The 19,567-nt window shown below is 46.8% G+C and overlaps 1 protein-coding gene across 25 annotated transcripts in view; it reads right to left on the bottom strand.

The window, feature by feature from the left end:
* Positions 1–222: 222 nt before the first annotated feature.
* Positions 223–19,567, bottom strand: part of EHMT1 (euchromatic histone lysine methyltransferase 1) — a 138,101-nt gene continuing 118,756 nt past the window's right edge. For all 25 annotated transcript variants that reach the window (XM_083597175.1, XM_083597166.1, XM_083597170.1 and 22 more), the window contains 8 exons: positions 19,235–19,402; positions 18,310–18,454; positions 17,008–17,085; positions 15,202–15,317; positions 11,360–11,446; positions 6,919–6,997; positions 5,433–5,608; positions 223–2,020 (listed from right to left, as the gene is read on the bottom strand). In XM_083597175.1, the coding sequence (XP_083453301.1) occupies positions 1,828–2,020; positions 5,433–5,608; positions 6,919–6,997; positions 11,360–11,446; positions 15,202–15,317; positions 17,008–17,085; positions 18,310–18,454; positions 19,235–19,402 (1,042 nt within the window). In that variant the 3' untranslated portion in view covers positions 223–1,827. The remainder of the gene's footprint in view (positions 2,021–5,432; positions 5,609–6,918; positions 6,998–11,359; positions 11,447–15,201; positions 15,318–17,007; positions 17,086–18,309; positions 18,455–19,234; positions 19,403–19,567) is intronic.

The following is a 19,567-nucleotide window of genomic DNA, read 5'->3' as shown; positions in this document are numbered from 1 at the left end:
CTAAAAAAAAGTTACAGAAATGTTCAAATGCCATTGTTATTGCCTGATTTTTGAGCTGCTTATAAACATGTGATATAGCTGCACAGTGAACCCTGCTCTGAGGATGATATTGTTCCTGGGTTAATTAAACTAGAATAAAACTGTGCATACTAGGGAACGCAAGGGGAAGTATTGCAAAAATTTAATCTAGTAAAGACTAAAGAGGCCAAAGGGGGCAAAATGTTTAATGCACTTTTTATTGATTTCATTGAAAACAGAACAAGGAAATGACAGGAGCCCAAAGGTGGGAACCTTTGAAACTCAACAAAAAAGGAAAAAAAAAAACATTTAACAGAAAGGAAATGGGGGGAAAAGACCACCCAGCAATATGAACGGTTTAGAAGAGATGCACCCCTCCCCCTCCAAAAAAGAAAAATTAACCCCACAAAAAACAAAACAAAAAAGTCCCCAAACCTGGTACTGCACTAATTACAGTATTTAAGAGATAAATGGGGAAAAAGATGATCTGCTTTACCACCGCACAAAAGGTGATGACAGATTTTATTCCCACTACAATACTAACAAAAGGTCTTGTGGGTTTTGTCGTCCCTGCATTTTATACTAAGATCACTTTGTTCTTTTCTTTTTTTCTTCTTTTTATTATACAATTGAAAATTTCATTTTACGTAGCAGTGAGAAAAAAATCACACTAAAATCAGCACCGTTGAGTTGCTCGGGTGAGTTGCTTTTCTGTTCAGCTCCCCCCAGTATGGTACAAGAGAAATCAGTTCAATCCAACCGTCAACCTCACAAATATGTAGCTTTACATGGGGAGTCATGGGGAGGAAATGAATGAAATCGGAAAAACGGCGATGGCACAGATAGACCACATTTGCCACCATGTTCTCAGGGGTGCCCAGGCTGAGCTTTTGCTTCAGGAAATGCCTGGAAGAGGGCCTCTCTGTAAGTGCCAGTTTCTCCATATGGGAAAACAAACAAAAAAAATCCTCGATTCCTTTTCCAGAGTTAGTGTTATGTAAGACATAAGGAATCCTTCCAAGCCTCCCATTGCACGATAGGGGTGTATGCGCCGAAACACTGGAAAAAAACGAAAACTCTCTGTAATGGAGAAGCCCCTATCTGGACTTGGGAGAACCTCTGGGAGGCTCGGACAAATAATTAAGAGGTTGTGACGGAGAACAGCAAATACGCTGGCTAAGGCAGGCACCTTGTTCGAAAGAAGTTCCGTTTCAATCCTCGGACGATGAGCGAGAAAGGAAGTTTCTGCCTGCAAAGGTTAAGCTGGCCCCGGTGCTTGTGCCAAGGAGGTGGGTTTGGCTTCAAGAAATCGTCATCACCATAATCATCATCACATTTCATCAAGTATTCAGAGTTCTACTACAACTGGAGAGATGCAACATCAGCAGTCCATTCAAATCTTGTCCTTTCAGGTGGGGGAGTCAAGTGGGTGGGCGGAAGACCTCTTCCTTGGCTCGGAGAACAGGGATCACATTAAGAGAGGCCTCTAAAGGGCCTCTCGGCATGGAAGGATGAGAGCAGCTGCCCCTGGTTCACAAGCCAGCTACTTCCTGGTCTGCTGTGGGTGCAAGAAGAAAGCAGGGCGGACCTGCGTCATCTGTGACGAAGCACAAGGTGCCTGGTTCCTTTCTCCAGTAACACTCAATAGCAGCGCCTCGACGCTGGACTGCTGCAGGGCTGTGGGGTGGTATTTTGTGTTGGGGTTTTTTAACGGGAGGGGGAAGTCTCCTTTCTCGAAAATATATAAAAAAAAATATCTTACAATCTGTGGTGGTGTTTTGTTTTTCTTTCTATGTGGGTAGAAAGCCCTCAAAAGGAGGTTGTTGCCACTGCTGTTGTAGAGCTCGTGTCAGGGAGCCTGCTCTCCAACACCTCCTGGGATGAGGAAGTGCTGGCCTGCCTCTGAGCCAGGATGGCGCTGGTGTACCTGCACTTGGGAGAGCCGCACAGGCAACTGAAGTAATTGCCCTTGACTTCCCAGAACCTATCGCCATAGTCAAACCTGAGAGAGAGAGGGAGAGAGAGGGAGAGAGAGAGGGTGAGTTGTATTTCTGGGCAAATATACACAGGAGGAAGCTGCACAGTTGATTCCAACACCACCAAAAACAACACAGGGGAATGGGCTCCCCCACCAACCGACTGAGGCCCCCACTCCCTTCGAAGCAGTCTCCCAAGGGCTACATGTATGAAGTAAAGGTAAAGGTAAAGGTAAAGGGACCCCTGACCATTAGGTCCAGTCGTGACCGACTCTGGGGTTGTGGCGCTCATCTCGCTCTATAGTGTAGAGTAGTGTAGTGTAGGCAAGTGTAGTGTAGTGTATGTAGGCAAGATAGAGCTAGTGTAGTGTAGTGTAGGCAAGATAGAGCTAGGTAGACCAATGTATAGACTGTGGTAGAAAGCAGGCTGAATAAAGCAGGTATAAAGGTAAAGGGACCCTTGACCATTAGGTACAGTCGTGGCAGACTCTGGGGTTACGGCGCTCATCTCGCTCTATAGGTCGAGGGAGCCAGCATACAGCTTCCGGGTCATGTGGCCAGCATGACTAAGCCGCTTCTGGCGAAACCAGCGCAGCACGTGGAAACACCATTTATCTTCCCACCAGAGCGGTAGCTATTTTTTACTTGCACTTTGACGTGCTTTTGAACTGCTAGGTGGGCAGGAGCAGGGACCAAGCAACGGGAACTCACCCCGGCATGGGAATTCGAACCACTGACCTTCTGATCAGCAAGTCCTAGGCTCTGTGGTTTAACCCACAGCGCCACCCGCGTCCCACTCATGTATGAAGTGGGTGGGGCCAAAAGCCAAAGTGGGGGTGACTGCCTGAAGAAGGGTTTAGTAGTTCTTATAAGGATCAGCTTGGATGGAAACACTAGACAAGGCTTCCTCAACCTCGGCCCTCCAGATGTTTTGAGACTACAATTCCCATCATCCCTGACCACTGGTCCTGCCAGCTAGGTATCATGGGAGCTGAAGGCCAAAAACACCTGGAGGGCCGAGGTTGAGGAAGCCTGCACTAGACCTTGGTATAGACTTTAACCTTGGGGGGAAACTTTGGAAAAGTTATTTGAAGTTCACGGCATGTTAATTCTTTGAAGGAGAACTACATGAAAATGATTTACAGATGGTATTTAGCTCCGAGTAGACTTGTTAAGATGTATAAGACTGAATCAGATAAGTGCTGGGGATGCAAGGAGGTCGAGGGAACATTTTTTCCATTTGTGATGGACTTGTAAAAGGGTACTGGGAAATGATCCATAATGAATTGAAAAACAAGTTTAAAAGGACCTTCGCTCAAAAACCAGAGTCCTTTTTGTTGGGGATAATTCAGACAGAATTTCTCAGGTGTCAAAAAATGTATGCCACTACTGTGGCCCGTGTTTTGTTAGTCCAAAAATGGAAAATGAGCGAGATTCCAATTAAAGAAGAATGGCAACTTAAGCTGATGGAATATGCACAGCTTGAAGACTACACCAGCCAGTGTAGACGAGGCAAGGCCAAACTTGGCCCTCCAGCTGTTTTGGGACTACAATTCCCATCATCCCTGACTACTGGTCCTGTTAGCTAGGGATGATGGGAGTTGTAGTCCCAAAACAGCAGGAGGGCCAAGTTTGGCCATGCCTAGTGTAGACAGTAATCAGCTGAGTGCACCAATGGTCTGAATCAGTAATTAGGCAGCTTTGTCTGTTCCTATAATACTGACTTTTAAAAGAAAAACTTTCCAAGTTGGGTTCCAGTATAAACAAGGAATACAGTGATTTTTTAAAAGGGAAGTGCAAAATACATTTTAAAAATGAAACAGAATCTTAAGAGCCAGCAGAAAGCTAGGAAAGCTTAATCAAGCTCAGTTCAAGCTTATTAATGACCCCCACACCTTCAAAATTCATTTCCCCCACACCAAGCCCATACCTCAACCACAAAAAATAGTTGAACAAGCAACTATCTGCATTTACTGAGTCATGGCCCCTTATAATGTGAACATTGGCCCATCAACCTCAGTATTGTCTACACTGACTGGCAGCATCTCCTTAAGCTTTCAGATTGGGAGTCTCTCCCAGTCCTACCTGGAGATACCAGGGGTTAGAACCTCTGACCAGTGTTAGAAACTGAGATAGGAAAGCTAGGAGCCATGTGGGAACTAGGTTGTGGGCACCAAAACAAAATGTCTAGGCACTTTTCTCTTCCTTCTTCCGCATTACCAGACCAGATGATTCGCCTGGCAGTGCGGTGATGGCAAAAAAAGTATTTTTTATTTTTTGCTGCTGGGCAAATCAGGTGTTCTGCAGGGCAGGGCAGCAGCAAAAGATGAGTGCAGAACACCTGATTCGCTTGGCAGTAAAAAAAAAAAAAAAAAACGTCTTTTGCTGCTGTGCTGCCAGGTGAATCAGGTGTTTTGTGGGGTAGTCCAGAAGCAAAAAACGTGCATCTTTTTGCTGCAGCCAGGCAGGTGGAGATGCTAGGGGCCAAGGGTGGCATCCGAACAGTCTCAAAAGGCCAGTTGCTGGTCACAAAGTGCAAATGGCACCCAGCTAAATTCGAACGCTGCCTGTGACCTTCAGAATGCATAGCCGACAGTCTGTTACTGTGGTGCAATGGGTTCCCATGAGCAGGAAGTTACAGACGCCTCCTTATGTAGATTGATTTGCTTTTTAGTGTTACTTCTCAACATCTGTTTCATGGCTTCTGTGCGAGTAAGCTGGGGCAAGGGGTGAGGGCGTGAACACACATGCGCAGATCTGAAGAAGGCCAACACATGCACAGAGCTGGAGGAACGCTTGAAAGCAGATCCAGAAAAGCCATGAAAAGCCATGAGCTTTGATATAGCTCAGTCAATAGAGCATGAGACACTCTAATCTTGGGGTTGTGGGTTCAAGGGGGGTTGAACTAATGATCCTTGTGGTTCTTTCCAACTCCGCAGTTCCACGATTCAATGAAATGCACATTGAATGTATGGTCCGAGTGTGACCTTGTTTTGTTGAATGCAACCCAAAGAGAAGGAGCCTGCAGAACAGGGAGATGGAAATGGGTAGGTTCTGACCCAGACCTCTGCTGGTTTCAGACCTCCCCACTGCTAGCATGTGACCCATGGGCGTCCATGGAGATGGGGCAGGAGGTCAAGGGGGAGCAATTCCCCTCCCCGTGAACTGATGAACCATAATCCCAATTCCCAGCACTTATCCACTCCCTTCCCCCAAAGAGTGAGTTTCTAGCACTTGGAGATTAGACATGATGTACAGGCACTATACCCACAGATGCCCACAATCTGACCCCCCACCACACAAATATTATCCCTGAAGGAATGGCTGTCCCTGACAGACCAAGGGCTACCTCCATCCCTGTGCTTAAGCAACTCTTCTTCCTCCCTCCTCCTCCTGCTTTCCATTCCTGCCATTTCCTCTTCTTCCTCTTACACATACCCAATCTCTTCTCCCGCCTGGATATTCTTGGTACTGAAGAATGCAATTCTGGGGAAGCGCAGGTCCTGGTGGGACATGAACACTCGTACGGCGGTCAGGTTGGGCTCGCAGAAATGGTTGATGAAGCGGCTGATGTTGCCGTAAAAGCGGGCATCTATGCAGTACACGTCTTTGTTCTGAGGAAGTTGGCGGGGGGGGGGGGGGGGGGAGACACAGAGAGAACCTCTGATTAGACCTGAGTTTTTGTTCTATGTAAAATCAATCTCTGCTGGAGCTGGAGGAAATTATTTGAAGAGTTATCCTGTGCAGGTATTTTAGCCACTCACTTAGGCCCCGTATGCACCATGTACTTAAATCAATTCTTATACCACTTTGAAAGTCATGGTTTCCACTGAAGAATTATGGGAACTGTTGCTTGTTAAGGGTGCAGAGTACTGCTAGAAGAAACTCTCCTACCCCCCACATTCTTCCTCACAGAGCTACAGTTCCTAGAGTTGGGAAACAGGATCAAATATGTCTCATTTTCCATTCCCCCCCCCCACTGAATACTTTTCATTCAATAGAGATCAAGGTCCCATTTGCAGTATACAATAAAAGCATCTTTATACCACTTCGCCCAAAGAATCCTGGGAACTATAGTTTGTTAAGGGTGCAGAGTACTGCTAGGAGAACTCCCTATTCCCATCACAGAGGTACAATCCCCAGAGTACCCTGTGAGCGGAGGAGATGCATTTGCACTATGCTGACCCTTTCTCCTCTACAATTCCCAGAATTCCTTGGGAAGAAGGATTGGCTGTTAAAACACTTTGGGAATTGTAGCTCTGTGAGTGGGAGTAGGTGTCCCTAGCAGCTCTCAGCATCCTTAACACCTTCAGTTCGCAGGATTCTTTGGTGGAAGCCATGACTGTTTAAAAGTGGTGTCGCACTGCTTTAAACGCATAGTGTAGATATGGCCTTAAGAACAAGCAAAACAGCTAAATTAAAAGTTATTAAGAGGCAGCTTCCAACTAATGCCCCATGGTGGAAGTGGCTCTGCATGAGGCATTTTGCCTTTCAGGGTTGTACCCAACTAAGTTCTACTCAGAGTAGGCCCACTGAGATTACTGGATCCAAGTTAAATAGTGTCTGTTATTCTTCAGTGAGTCTACTTTGAGCAGGACTAGCGTGGGATACAATCCTTGGTAACTAATCTTTGTTCCCCTCCCCCCCCCAATCACCTTTGGGCAAAGAGTCGTGCTCAGCAGAGGCTGTTTACAAGCCGGTGGCCCAGAAGAAGATGTCCCAGTTTCCCCCATCATCTGTCCCCTGAGTCTCTCAGCCCTTTCCCCTTCCCAATTCTACAGGATGTTTTGCTTTTCCTAAAAGGCGAGAAGAGCTTCCTGTCACACCAACTTACAGATGGTGAAATGGGGGGTGGGGCGGGGGGAAGAGGCAGAATTTGTTTTAGCGCTTTCTGCTTGTCCTACGAGCCCTTCAAATTTACTACCTGGTCGCCAAGTTCAAAAAGGTAGGTGTCTTCTTCCCGTACATTTGCCTCTGAATCAGAAATTAGCTCTCCAACATACCTGCAGGAGAAATGAGAAACCAGAATTGGAGACTAATGACCTTTTTTTTGCAAGAGATTTGGACATATGGTAGTTGATGCATTCAAAAGAACCTCCTTCCTTAACATCCCAAAACCCGGTCCTCTCCATTTTGACAAGTTTTGGGTGACCTGAATGACTGCTCCCCTCAAGGGGTCAGCTTGCACTCTGTTCCCAGAAGCAAAAAGCCACAGCCTGGCATGTTACTCCAGAGCAGTGGCCTTTAATGAACTGTAGGAGGAGCTAGACTACATGGAAAGAGATCAATAAATGGGTCCCCAAATGCATATTTGGGTTAAAATAGGGTCCTGGGTCCGAAAAGGCTGAAGGCATTTGCTGGTGCCCATTGGGACTGGTAGGGCAGATGGCAGGGAGACCAACAGTAGGTGGGTCCAGAGGCAATGACAAGTGATGCCAACATGTTGTCCTGCTCTGCCCTGCTGAGTTCTACATGGGAACAGCACTGAGACTAAACAAGAGGAAGCTTACAGGCAAGGCCAGCACATCCTGGGCTGGTTGTAAGTAGGATGACAGGCATGTGATGGCTGGCTGAGGGCAGACGAGTGTTGCTTAGCCTGGGCTTCATTTTCCCAGCAGAGCAGCCTCCATTACTCTATTCCAGGCATCCCCAAACTCGGCCCTCCATATGTTTTGGGACTACAACTCCCATCATCCCTAGCTAACAGGACCAGTGGTCAGGGGTGATGGGAACTGTAGTCCCAAAACATCTGGAGGGCCAAGTTTGGGGATGCCTGCTCTATACCAACGAGTCTGTTAGAGATGCTCCCAAAGCATTTTCAGTCTGACAAAGTCACTCAAAAATGTGAAGCTGGACCAGTGAGGGGTGTGGCCTAGGGAGAGACCAGAGGGTCTTCCCATTCCTGCTCTGGCTGCAGAGGTATCTGGTCACCCCTAAAGGCTCCACCTCTTCTGTTTGCAGCTTTTCCAAGACACAGCGAGACCACTTCACAGAGTTGCCTCCTAGCATCCTTTAAAGCTGGGGTGGGGGTCCTGTGGCCCTCAAGGTGCTGCTGGACTACAACTCCCATCATCCTTGACCATTTGCTATGGTGGCCAGGGCTGATGGGAGTCGGGAGCCTTCCACTCTGGAGTGTCCCTCCTGCATCACAATCTCTTCCAGATCCATTGGTGAGTGTGGTTAAAAGGTGAGCCTCCTAAACATATGGGCACATTTAAGAGTGAAACTGTTTCCACCCACCTTCTCCTAAATAATGCTAATGTGTCATTCCAGGTTAATTAGAAATTAATAATCTGGTTCAGAGCAACTCTAACAAGATGTGCTAGGAATAACATTTCTAATTGTAATTACTTTAAGAACATTTTTAACTGTAATTGCTTTTAGATCACTTTTAGCTGTAATTGTTTTTAGAATGTGTTAATCTGTTTTAGAATGTTTCTGTTTTTAAATTGTGTATCTGTTTGCCGCTCTGGGCTCCTCTGCGGAGGAAGGACTGGATATAGATTCAGTAAATATATGAAATCAACAGACACACACTTTAAAGGTTGCTAGCTAGGCTGCCTTTACGCTGCATACCTCCTTTCTCAGGTCTTTTGAGCCTCTGACTTTGCATCTCATCAAGCGATTCTGTAGCATTGCAGAGGCTGTAAAAAATTCACCTGGGCTGCTGAGGAAAAGTCACATCCATCAGGCTTGCTCTGGAGGTTCAAACTGCCTTGGGCTGTTCAAAGGTTATTAAGAAATATACGAGACCTAAGGGACACTCTTGCCTGGCAACTGTGCTCCTCTGACGGGGTAATGCTGAGAGTGTGACATACCCCAGAGGTTCATTTAGCTATGTACTAGTAACCAGGCTTTTAGTGTTGCACCTCCAGCCCTCTGGAATCAATTAGGGATGTTTAGGTGGCCATTTTTGTTTTGTTTTAAGGAATGCTTTTTCGGATAGGCTTTCTCTGTAGCTGTTGTGACTTCAAGTGAGAGCTTGACTGCACACCTGAAAAGGGTACAGGAAAAGGGCAACTAAAATGATTGAGGGGCTGCAGAAACTAACCCTTTGAGGAGACACCTTATGTGCTCTTCGTTTTAGTTTAGAAAAGGGATGGGGAACCTGTGCTCCTCCAGATGCTGATGGACTGAAAACTATCATCATCCCTGACCATTGGCCATGCTGGCTAGAGCACGGCAGGAGATGGGAGTCCAGCAACATCTGGAGAGCCACAGGTTCCCCCCCCACCTGATTTAGGGGGGGGGGAGGCAATGACAGAAGCGTATGGCACCATGCATGGTGTGGAGAAAGCAGAACATGAACATTTCTCCCTCTCCCAAAATACCAGAACCTGGGACCACCCAATGAAGCTGAATGTTGGAAGCTAATAGAATCCTGCCACCAAGTTGGGTGGGTTTAAAAGGAGTAAAACAAATTCATGGCTGTCAACTGCTACTAGCTGCAGTGGGTATGCTCTACCTCTACTGCATCTGACTGCCAACTGTCAGGAGAGTACTGCTGCTGTGCTCAGGTCCTGCTTTGCAGGCTTTCCATTGGGGTATCTGCTTGGCCACTGTGAAAACAGGATGCTGGAGCAGATGTGGATCCACCAGAGCTCTTGTTATGTTCTTATTCATAAAACAGGACAGAAGGAAGCAAACGGTCTCCCTTAACTCCACGAAGTATTGTATGTATGAAGTCCACATGTATGAGTTCACAGCCAGTTGTCCCCTTCTGTTATTGAAGGCCCACACTTCCACCATAGGCACTGTGCTTCCTTTTCTTTTCCACAGAAATAGATGTGATGTCATACAGAGGATTATGACATCAAATGCGGGAGAGCGATTAGCCGCTAAAACCAAAGGCGCCCTGCACTGATGTGAAGGGCAGAACCAGGAAGGCTCATTAATCACCAGAGCAGGCAGGCTCCAGACATCAACGTGATTAATCTCCTCTCCACTTAAGATAGTCCAAGGGAAACAAATGATGGCCAGGAAGAGCTTTCTGAAACTCCCAGGGTAAAAACATGGCCAATTTCTAATGCAGCAAACCTCCCTAACGCTGTGCTGAAGAACCAGGTTTCACAAGGGGCTCTTGATATTTCTTTTTACTGTGGGGGGAAAAGGAGGCTCTGGAAGCAAGGCTGAATGAAGACAGGGTTAGGGAATGCTTTTCAGCCCGGGGGCCACATACCCTCATGGGCAGACTTCTCGAGGGCCACAAACCAGAGGTGGTATGCCTTTATGAATCAGGCCACATTCAAAGCCATGCAAAAATTAAAGGTCTCCACTCTCATACACCTCTACGTGTAGAGAAAGAAGAGGCATTACCACAGTCCACAGGGCATGGCCAGAAGGGGTGTAGCCTGCAGAGTCTCAAAGGCCAGATAGAGAAATGTGATGGGCTGCATTTGGCCCCCAGGCCTGAGGTGCCCAAGCACTTGCCCTACTTTCAGAGAGCAGCCGAATAGAAAGCAACAGGGACAATGAGGAGCATGGTTAGCAGTGGACCAGGGCAGGGGTGGTTCAGCATGTTGCCTACCCGTTTTAAGCCCATGGGCAACTAGTTGCAGTGAACTGGGGGGGGGGGAGTGAGTGAGTGAGTGTGCACGTGCATCACTACCCACCACACGAGGTGTTTGTCACTGTCACATACTAGGTAGTGCAACAGATCACGTAAGATGCTGGTGAATGGCACTTGGCAACCTTGCAGAATTTATTTATTTATTTCAACAGCATTCCTATTGATTGCCTGATCGTTAAGAAAGGGGAGAGAACGGCCACACAAAACAGTTCTTATGGGGAATGAATTTGTGCCTGGGATATTTCCAAGTCCATATGACACAATCTCAACTGGATAAAACCTGAGCCCAAGGTGAATATGAACCCACATTCCATGGCCTCTTCCAAGATATGAGCCTAATGGCACGTGGGCTAAAACTCAAGGGTCCACATACGGAAGGGTCAGAGACTGAGTAAGCAAGCGTGTGTGGTTTTTTTTTGGGGGGGGGCTGCAAGGTTAAGCCCTTGTGACACAAGCTTTAAGGAGAGTTCTCTCTTCCTACTATGTTGAAAGAAGAGAAGAGAAGAAGAGTTTGGATTTGATATCCTGCTTTATCACCACCCTAAGGAGTCTCAGAGCGGCTAACAATCTCCTTCCCCCCCCCCAAACAAACACTCTTTGAGGTGAGTGGGGCTGAGAGACTTCAGAGAAGTGTGACTAGCCCAAGGCCACCCAGCAGCTGCATGTGGAGGAGCAGGGAATCAAACCCAGTTCACCAGATTACGAGTCCACCGTTCTTAACCACTACACCACACTGGCTCTCACACCACACTGGCTCACACTTCCAACAGTTTTTTTCTAAAGGCAAGGCACTCACTCGCAAACAAAGGTCCCCAGTGGAATGTCCTGCATTGTCCGCACGCCCCAGCTCATCTTCTGCGTCCGATAAAGCTGTAATCGAATCCTGGAAGGCAAAGATCAAGCCTGTGAGAACCTCCACTCAATTTTTTTAAAAATGCATTTGTAGATTTAACAGAATTAGTTCCCTGCTTAGCTGCAAACAAAACCTCTGAGGGTTCAAAGTTGTGTCCAACTAAGTTCTACTTAAAGAGCACATGCCCCGAAATTAACGGATGTAAGTTAGTTGTGCCCATTATTTTCAACAGGCCTATTCTGAAAAGGCCTAGCATTGGATGAAACCTAAAGAATGTAAAATTTATATGAAAAATTGTAAAATAAAAGTCAACATGTTTAAAAACTGGAATATCAGAAAAATCAACTGTTTTAAAAACTATCCCACGAGCTAAAATTGCAGCATAAAGTATTATCAGCTTTACATGGAACAGGGGCGATGTGTGTCACAGACACAGCCAGATTAATTTCTATGGACTTGTGTTTCCAACTGAAAGTAACTTGAATGTTTTATGCAGAAACCAATCATTTTCATTTTATTTTGGACTGCATCCAATGCCAGTCCTACTCAGAGAAGGCCCACTGAAAATAATGAACATGACTTGCTTAGATCTATTCATTTTAGCGGGTCTACTCTGAGCTGAACTCAGTTGGACACTTCTTCTTCTTCAACATGTCTTGAAGCTGTTTGCCAGCCTGCAGCCCACAGGACTCATTTCAGACTAGTTTACTCTCCCAGCCAAACACTCAAAACAGAATCCAGTCTCTGCTACCGATCAGAATTCAGGTGAGTCATGTAGGCTGCCTTCAAGGAATAATTCTTGATGTGCCACCTACACAATCTTTCTCTTGGTTTTATCTATTCCCCCCTCCCCAGCTTGAAATTCTTCAAATATTTGCAGATCATTGCAGGAAACCGATATGGCTTCCCTAGCATCAGCACTTCCAGAATCCACTTCTATGGTGGCTGGCAACCTTACACTGTAACGTTTTGTTGTAGGTTCCCTTGTTCATTAAGGCCACAATCCTATGCAATAAACTCAGTGGGACTCACTTCCAAGTAAAAAGGCAATATTTACAATCTGATAAAAGATTGCAAGAATTAAAAGCAGGAATAACCAGCTGCACAAATGCAGGAAGGGGGAAACCTGGCTCGTCAGGTAGTATGTGTGAAAAGGATCTAGAGGTCTTTGTAGACCACAAGGCTTAACATGGGTCAACATGTGATACAGCAGCAAAAATAAAAAGGGGGCGGGGAGCTACTGCTATTCTAGACAGTATCAGCAGAAGTATAATGTCCTGGAGTCCTGCAACCAGTTCTGGGTACCACAATTTAAGAGGATATTGACAAACTGGCAGAGGAGGGAAACCCAGATGATGAAGGGTCTGGAAACCAAGCCTTATGAGGAACTGTTGAAAGAGCTGGGTATATTTAGTCTGGAAAAGAGGTGAGAGGAGATACAATAGCTATCTTCCAAAGTCTCAAGGAAGATGCAGCAAGCTTCTTTTCTCCTGCTCTGGAGGGTAGGACTCGAATCAAGGGCTTCAAGTTACAAGAAAGGAGATTCTGACTAAACATTAGGAAGAAAAGGAACGGATTTCCTTAGGAGGCTGTGGACTATTTCCTTGGAGGTATTTAAGCAAAGGTTGGACAGCCATCTGTCATGGATGCATTAGTTGGGATTCCTGCATTGCACTAGATGACCCTTGGGACCCATTCCAACTCTTATGGTTCTATGAAGATGATTGTTTTGAGAAGGGTGTCAAACCATCAGTCCCTAGCAGTCTAGTGTGCTGGCTTAAAACAAACCACACTATCAAGAAGGTGGCCAGAACATGAACAGAATGCTGTGGAATGACCTGCTTCAAAGCTACATTTTTATAACTGGAGAAAGGAGCAGAGGGATGAAGGGGAAATGTTAATGCATTTTAAGCTATTCCGCTGGATTTGTAGAAATCCCAAGAAGACCTTAGAATACACCTGCTGCGCCAGCCTAACTGGAAGTCCCCCCTCCTCCGCCGCCGGCACCTCAATTTAAGCATTCCTACACCAAAGCCCTGAAAACGCCTTCAAAATACATTAAAAGGAAGGCCCAGGGCATTTCTCGAATCAACACAGGAAATGAAGATGGCAAAAGTACAGCTTAAAGCCACACAAAAAGGGCTTCAAAACCTGGCAACGAAGGTTAGGATGAGATAAGCAACTAGTAGAGGCTGGAGGTGCTGGACTTGCAACAGCTTCTGATCTCAACCCGGTTACAAAGCTTAGTGGGTGATTCTTGGGATGGCTGCTCTCCCTCCCTCTGCCTAAATCGACCATGTAGGAGAGATAATAATTAAACAAATAATTAAAATACCCGTGATAGAACAGTTCCATTTAAAAGCACCCGGGATTCCCCCCTTTTTTTTAAAAAAAAAAAAGGCAAGGGAAATCATATACATCAGGAGGTGATAAAGCACACATTCAACAGGGTGATCAAAATACAGTAGTGATCCAATTACATATAGTAATACTGAGGGCATCCGTCCAGCTGACAGAGGCAAGTATCAAAAGAACAGTGAGCAAAAGGTTACAAATTCCACCATAGACTCAGATGGAATGAAAGTGCAACTTTCAAATATACAGTGGTACCTCGGGTTAAGTACTTAATTCGTTCCGGAGGTATGTACTTAACCTGAAATTGTTCTTAACCTGAAGCACCACTTTAGCTAATGGGGCCTCCCGCTGCCGCCGTGCCACTGGAGCACGATTTCTGTTCTCATCCTGAAGCAAAGTTCTTAACCCGAGGTATTATTTCTGGGTTAGCGGAGTCTGTAACCTGAAGCGTATATAACCTGAGGTACCACTGTACCATAGTTCACATCATACACAGTGGTACCTCGGGTTAAGTACTTAATTCGTTCCGGAGATCTGTACTTAACTTGAAACTGTTCTTAACCTGAAGCACCACCTTAGCTAATGGGGCCTCCCACTGCCGCCGTGCCACTGGAGCACAATTTCTGTTCTCATCCTGAAGCAAAGTTCTTAACCCGAGGCACTATTTCTGGGTTAGCGGAGTCTGTAAACGGAAGCGTATGTAACCTGAAGTGTATGTAACTCGAGGTACCACTGTACCATAAAAATACAATTATTGCAATTATTGTTGTTAATTGTTAAGGCCCTGTCAGAGGAAATGGCTAAGTGGGGTCAGCATAAGGCATGACAAGAATATCCCAGCAGCTCTAACAATCCGCTCATTTCCTCATCCTAGCCAACCTTCGGAATTTGCTTTGGTTCACAACAGTGATCCAAGGCATTTGGGCTTCCTGGTCCCCACTTCCTTTCCATTTCAAAAATTCTCCTTGGGTTTTAGGTAATTAATTCAATTTATATCCTTCAAGGAACTCAGGATGCTGCATGTGATACTTCCCTCATGATAAGCAATTTTCTCTAAATCCCAAGGCTGAGAGATGTGCCCATTCAAGTTCTACTCAGAGTAGACCCAATGATATTGAAGCATTCAAGTGAGTGATGTCCATCTGTTTCAATGTGTCTACTACCCCCAGCGCATCATTTGAGCTTGGGTCTCCCTGGTCCTAGTCCAGCACTGCATACCAGCAGTCACAAATATTTGCTGGACTACAGCTCCTATCATTCCTGATCACTGGGTCACGCTGCCTGGGGCTGAAAGGAGGTGGAGTACAATGATATCTGAAGGGCTGCAGGCTCTCCTGCTCTTACCACTATACCCCACTGCCTCTCAGTCACAGAACAGGGTGAGCAGTCATCCCCCCCCCCGCCACAAAAAACAATGTTCACTGTCTTACCGGAGTCCATTTTGCACCACACGATTCCGGCAATTCCTCCAACACGAGCAGGCATGGTTGCACTCAAAGATCAAAGGCGGCTCGGTAGTGCTGAATTCCGGCAGGAGCCGGCCATCCTGCAGAGAGGGCAAGTGGACAAGGGATGCATTAGGTGCACACCTGTGCACAGGAAGGATTGCAATGTTTAATGAGGAATGAGGACTTATGCCACAGCTCTGGTCTATCCTGGTCCAGGGCATCCGGCCTGCTCCTCAAGTAAGCATAGGAATTAATCTTATATTGAGTCAGACCACTAGTCCACGTAGCTCAGAAGTCTACACTGACTGGCAGCAGCTCTGCAGCATTTGACTAGAGTCACTCCGAGCTCTACCTTGAGATGCCGTGCATTGAACCTGTGGCCTTGAGCCAGCGTGGTGTAGTGGTTAAGAGTGGTGGACTGTTAACCTGGTGAACCAGGTTCGCTTCCCCGCTCCTCCACATGAAGCTGCTGGGTGACCTTGGGCCAGTCACACTTCTCTGAAGTCTCTCAGCCCCACTCACCTCACAGGGTGTTTGTTGTGGGGGAGGAAGGGAAAAGAGATTGTTAGCTGCTTTGAGACTCCTTAAGGGGAGTGATATGGGACGCAGGTGGCGCTGTGGGTTAAACCACAGAGCCTAGGACTTGCCGATCAGAAGGTCGGCAGTTCGAATCCCCGCAACGGGGGGTGCTCCCGTTGCTCGGTCCCTGCTCCTGCCAACCTAGCAGTTCGAAAGCACGTCAAAGTGCAAGATAAATAGGTACCGCTCCAGCGGGAAGGTAAATGGCATTTCCATGTGCTGCTCTGGTTTGCCAAAAGCGGCTTAGTCATGCTGGCCACATGACCCGGAAACTGTACACCGGCTCCCTCGGCCAATAAAGCGAGATGAGCGCCGCAACCCCAGAGTCAGTCACGACTGGACCTAATGGTCAGGGGTCCCTTTACCTTTACTCCTGTTACTACTACTATTACTATTATTATTATTATTAGCTTGGGCGCAGGCTGCTCTGCATGCCATGGCCGCTGCCAGCCCAACCTTTTAAGGGGAGTGATAAAGCAGGATATCAAGTCCAAACTTATCCTCTTCTTCTTCTTGCAGAGCAGATGTCCTACCACTGATCCCTTCCCTCAAGTCATAGCGTACTTACAGACATAGGAGCACATAATGCTGTCTTATGCTGACTCAGGCCATTGGTCCCTCTAACTCAGTACTGTCCACACTGACTGGTAGTCATTCTACAAGCCTTCAGAGGTGGGGTACTTTTCTAGCCTAACCTGGAGCTGCTGCTGGGGACTGAACCTGGGTCCTTCCTCAGGCAAAGCAGAAGCACAGACACTGAGCTACAGCCCTGCCTCTGAAAAAGCTTCTGCTCCCCTTCCCCCAAAGAGCTACAGTGCTGCTGTTGCTCCCCAACATCTCACCTGTATGTCTCCCTCCTTCCCCCTCCATACTGCCCACAAGCATTTTCATGGATTCTTCTGCAGAAGCAATGAGTCCAAATCAAGCCTCAAACCCTCTGTGAATCCCCTAGGAAATCAAACTATGCATTTCAAGGGGAAAGGATTATGTCTTTCAGCTGACCCTGCACATTGTGCTAGGCAGGGTGGAACTTGGAGGGGTAAGAACAACTTAATTTGCAAGTGGGAGAGATAACTCATCTGAGGATTCCCCTTCTCTTAACAGGGAAGAGGAGCTCCCCGCTAGGCCTGAGCAGTAGTGATCCCCCGCAGTCCCACTACCCACACCCTCCAAATCCACAAAGCTGAGAAAGCAGGCAAACGTCCTCACCTTGTCATACCAGCAGCGCATACTCAGCTGTCCACACAAACAGTTGCTGGAGGAGCAGTCGTCTATGCACACACAGTACTGCAAGTAAAACAGCAAGAAGCAGCAAGTCACACACATGTGTGTGTGTGTGCATATAATCCAAAGGTTTGCATGATGCTGGCATGCAAGGAGCTGATCCACCACTGGGCTTGTGGGGCCCAGCTAGTTGATCTACGAAGAAGCATCATGTAGGCTTTGCATGTCACTAGTGTGTAGTGCTGGATAAAAGGATATTATAAGGAGGAGGGATCCTGCTGTGAAAGCCAGCGAAGGTTCTGGAGCTCAAGCTCTCTGTCAGAGGGGGAAATACCAAATATCTGGGGCCCCTTTGGTGGGGTGAGGGTTTTAGGAAGGCAATGGACATTTGTCAGGATGGACATCTGTATTCTGCAATCTTATTCTAGATCAGGGCTGAGGAGCTGGATTCAAAGTGGTAGTGGATCCTGAGCTCCTTCACCGACTGCAGCCCAAGTCTGAAAGGCAGGTGGTGTAAAACTGCCTGCCAATCACCTGACATTGCAATGGCATAAGAGGACTCATCTTTGCCTGTTCACCAGACTATGTAGGGCTGCAAGGGCACAGCACTCCACAATTCCCAATGATCAGCTGATTGCCTGCATTTCCAAAGTGCAGTGCGCAGGGTTATGCAGCTGCCGCCAATCCTCTGTCTACAAGCCCCGTTTTGCTCCAGTCCCATTCTTAAGCTGCTCCACAGCTTCAGCCATAATAGACATTGGGAGTAGGGTAGGTGGAACTGGCTATTCTATATTCACATTCCATGATGAGCTCCTAAGTTCCAAAAGGAGATGACAGAGGAAGAAAAACTGAGTGCATCAGTTCCCACACAAATTGCGAAGGAGTAAAGGGAGTAGACAAGAAAGAAGAGGGGGAGACTGAGCAGCCTGCTCAGGTGTGAACTGAGCAGAGAGCACCCTCTTTCACGATGAGGAGAAAGGGGAGAAATTTCAAGTCCAAACAGTTTTTATTTCAGGAGGGCTTTTGCACCATGAATGCTGCTTTGGGGTTTTCAACCTATGTTTTAAACTCTGGACACTGTACTGTATATTGTGTTGTTTTATTGCTATGGCCGATGGCTGATGCAATTAAAGATTCATTCATTCATTCTGGACATTGTATGCCTTCCTTTCTTTTCTTCATAAGCCACCCCAAGAAATTCATGCAAAGTGGGCTATCATATAAATAGCAGGATAGAGAAAAGAAAAAGGGAAGATCAAAAAGGTAGCTGCAAGCAGCCTGTCTAACCTGCAAATGAGTGATGTTCCTATCAATGTGCATGGGGGACGTCACACAATTCTGCGAAACGTATTTGTAGTCGCTAGGACAGGGCTCGACGTCGACAGAATTGACGCAAGGAATCGGGATCCGTTCATAACCCCGGGCAATGTCTCTGTCGCAGCAGGGAGAAGAAAATAATCACTTTTAAACTACAAGAATAAAAGATACACAAAGCGAGAGCACTTCCCTGTGTATTGTCTCCAGTGCTAGTGCTGCTTAGAGTAGACCCACTGAAACCAATGGATGCAACTAACACAAATCCATTCATTCCAATGGGTCTACTCTAATAGAACTTAGTTGGGTACAACTCAGAGTCATCCTAAAGCAGGCATAGGCAAACTCAGCCCTCCAGATGTTTTGCGACTACAATTCCCATCTTCCCTGACCACTGGTCCTGCTAGCTAGAGATCATGGGAGTTGTAGGCCAAAAACATCTGGAGGGCCGAGTTTGCCTATGCCTGTCCTAAAGCAATAAATGAACCAGTATGACATTGCTTTTAATTACTGAAGAAGAGCCCTGTTGGACCAGGACAATGGCCCATCTAGTCCAGCATATTCTTCTCATAGTGGCCTCCTGGACTCCTGTAGGAAACCTGCATGGAGGACCAGAGCACAAGAGCACGCTCCCACTACTGTGGTTTCCAGCAACTGATATTCAGAAGCATTGCTGTCTCTGACTGGGGAGGCAGAGCATACTGACATTTCATCTTGGTGTTTCCAATCTCGAAAATCTGTTGCCAAGACTCTCTGAATGACCCTTTGCCGCCAGAGATCCCTGGTTTTTTTGAATTACACATTTGGTTGCCCAACATTAAGCTTGTCACCAGGGCGCTCTAGAGTTGCATCGGCAGAGGGCAGTGGCCTATGCGTGAGGCAGGCAAACCTCTCACACCTGCTCAGGATCTTCTCCACCGGGATGGGCTTGTCAGGCATCGAATCCTTGAGGGTCTTGTTCATTTGCAGAGCAACCCAGACTTGAGTGTTGTAGCTTGAACACTGCAGGGGAGTTTCGCCTTCTTTGTTTTTCAGGGCAACGTCCGAACCACGTGAAAGAAAGAGGCTGCAAGATTGGGGGGGGGGAAGAGGGTGGGAGCCAAAAAGATGTGAAACTAATGTAGCCCTAAGTCATCTAGCAGCTATCTTTATATATGACTTTTAGAAGACATCTCAAGGCAGCTCTGTATAGGGAAGTTTTAATGTTTGATATCTTACTGTGTTTTTTTAC

Source organism: Podarcis filfolensis, assembly GCF_964270895.1.
Source record: "Podarcis filfolensis genome assembly, chromosome: Z".
Classification (NCBI taxonomy): domain Eukaryota; kingdom Metazoa; phylum Chordata; class Lepidosauria; order Squamata; family Lacertidae; genus Podarcis; species Podarcis filfolensis.
The sequence above is the reverse complement of the archived record's forward strand: the minus strand, read 5'-3'. Positions and strand labels throughout refer to the sequence as shown.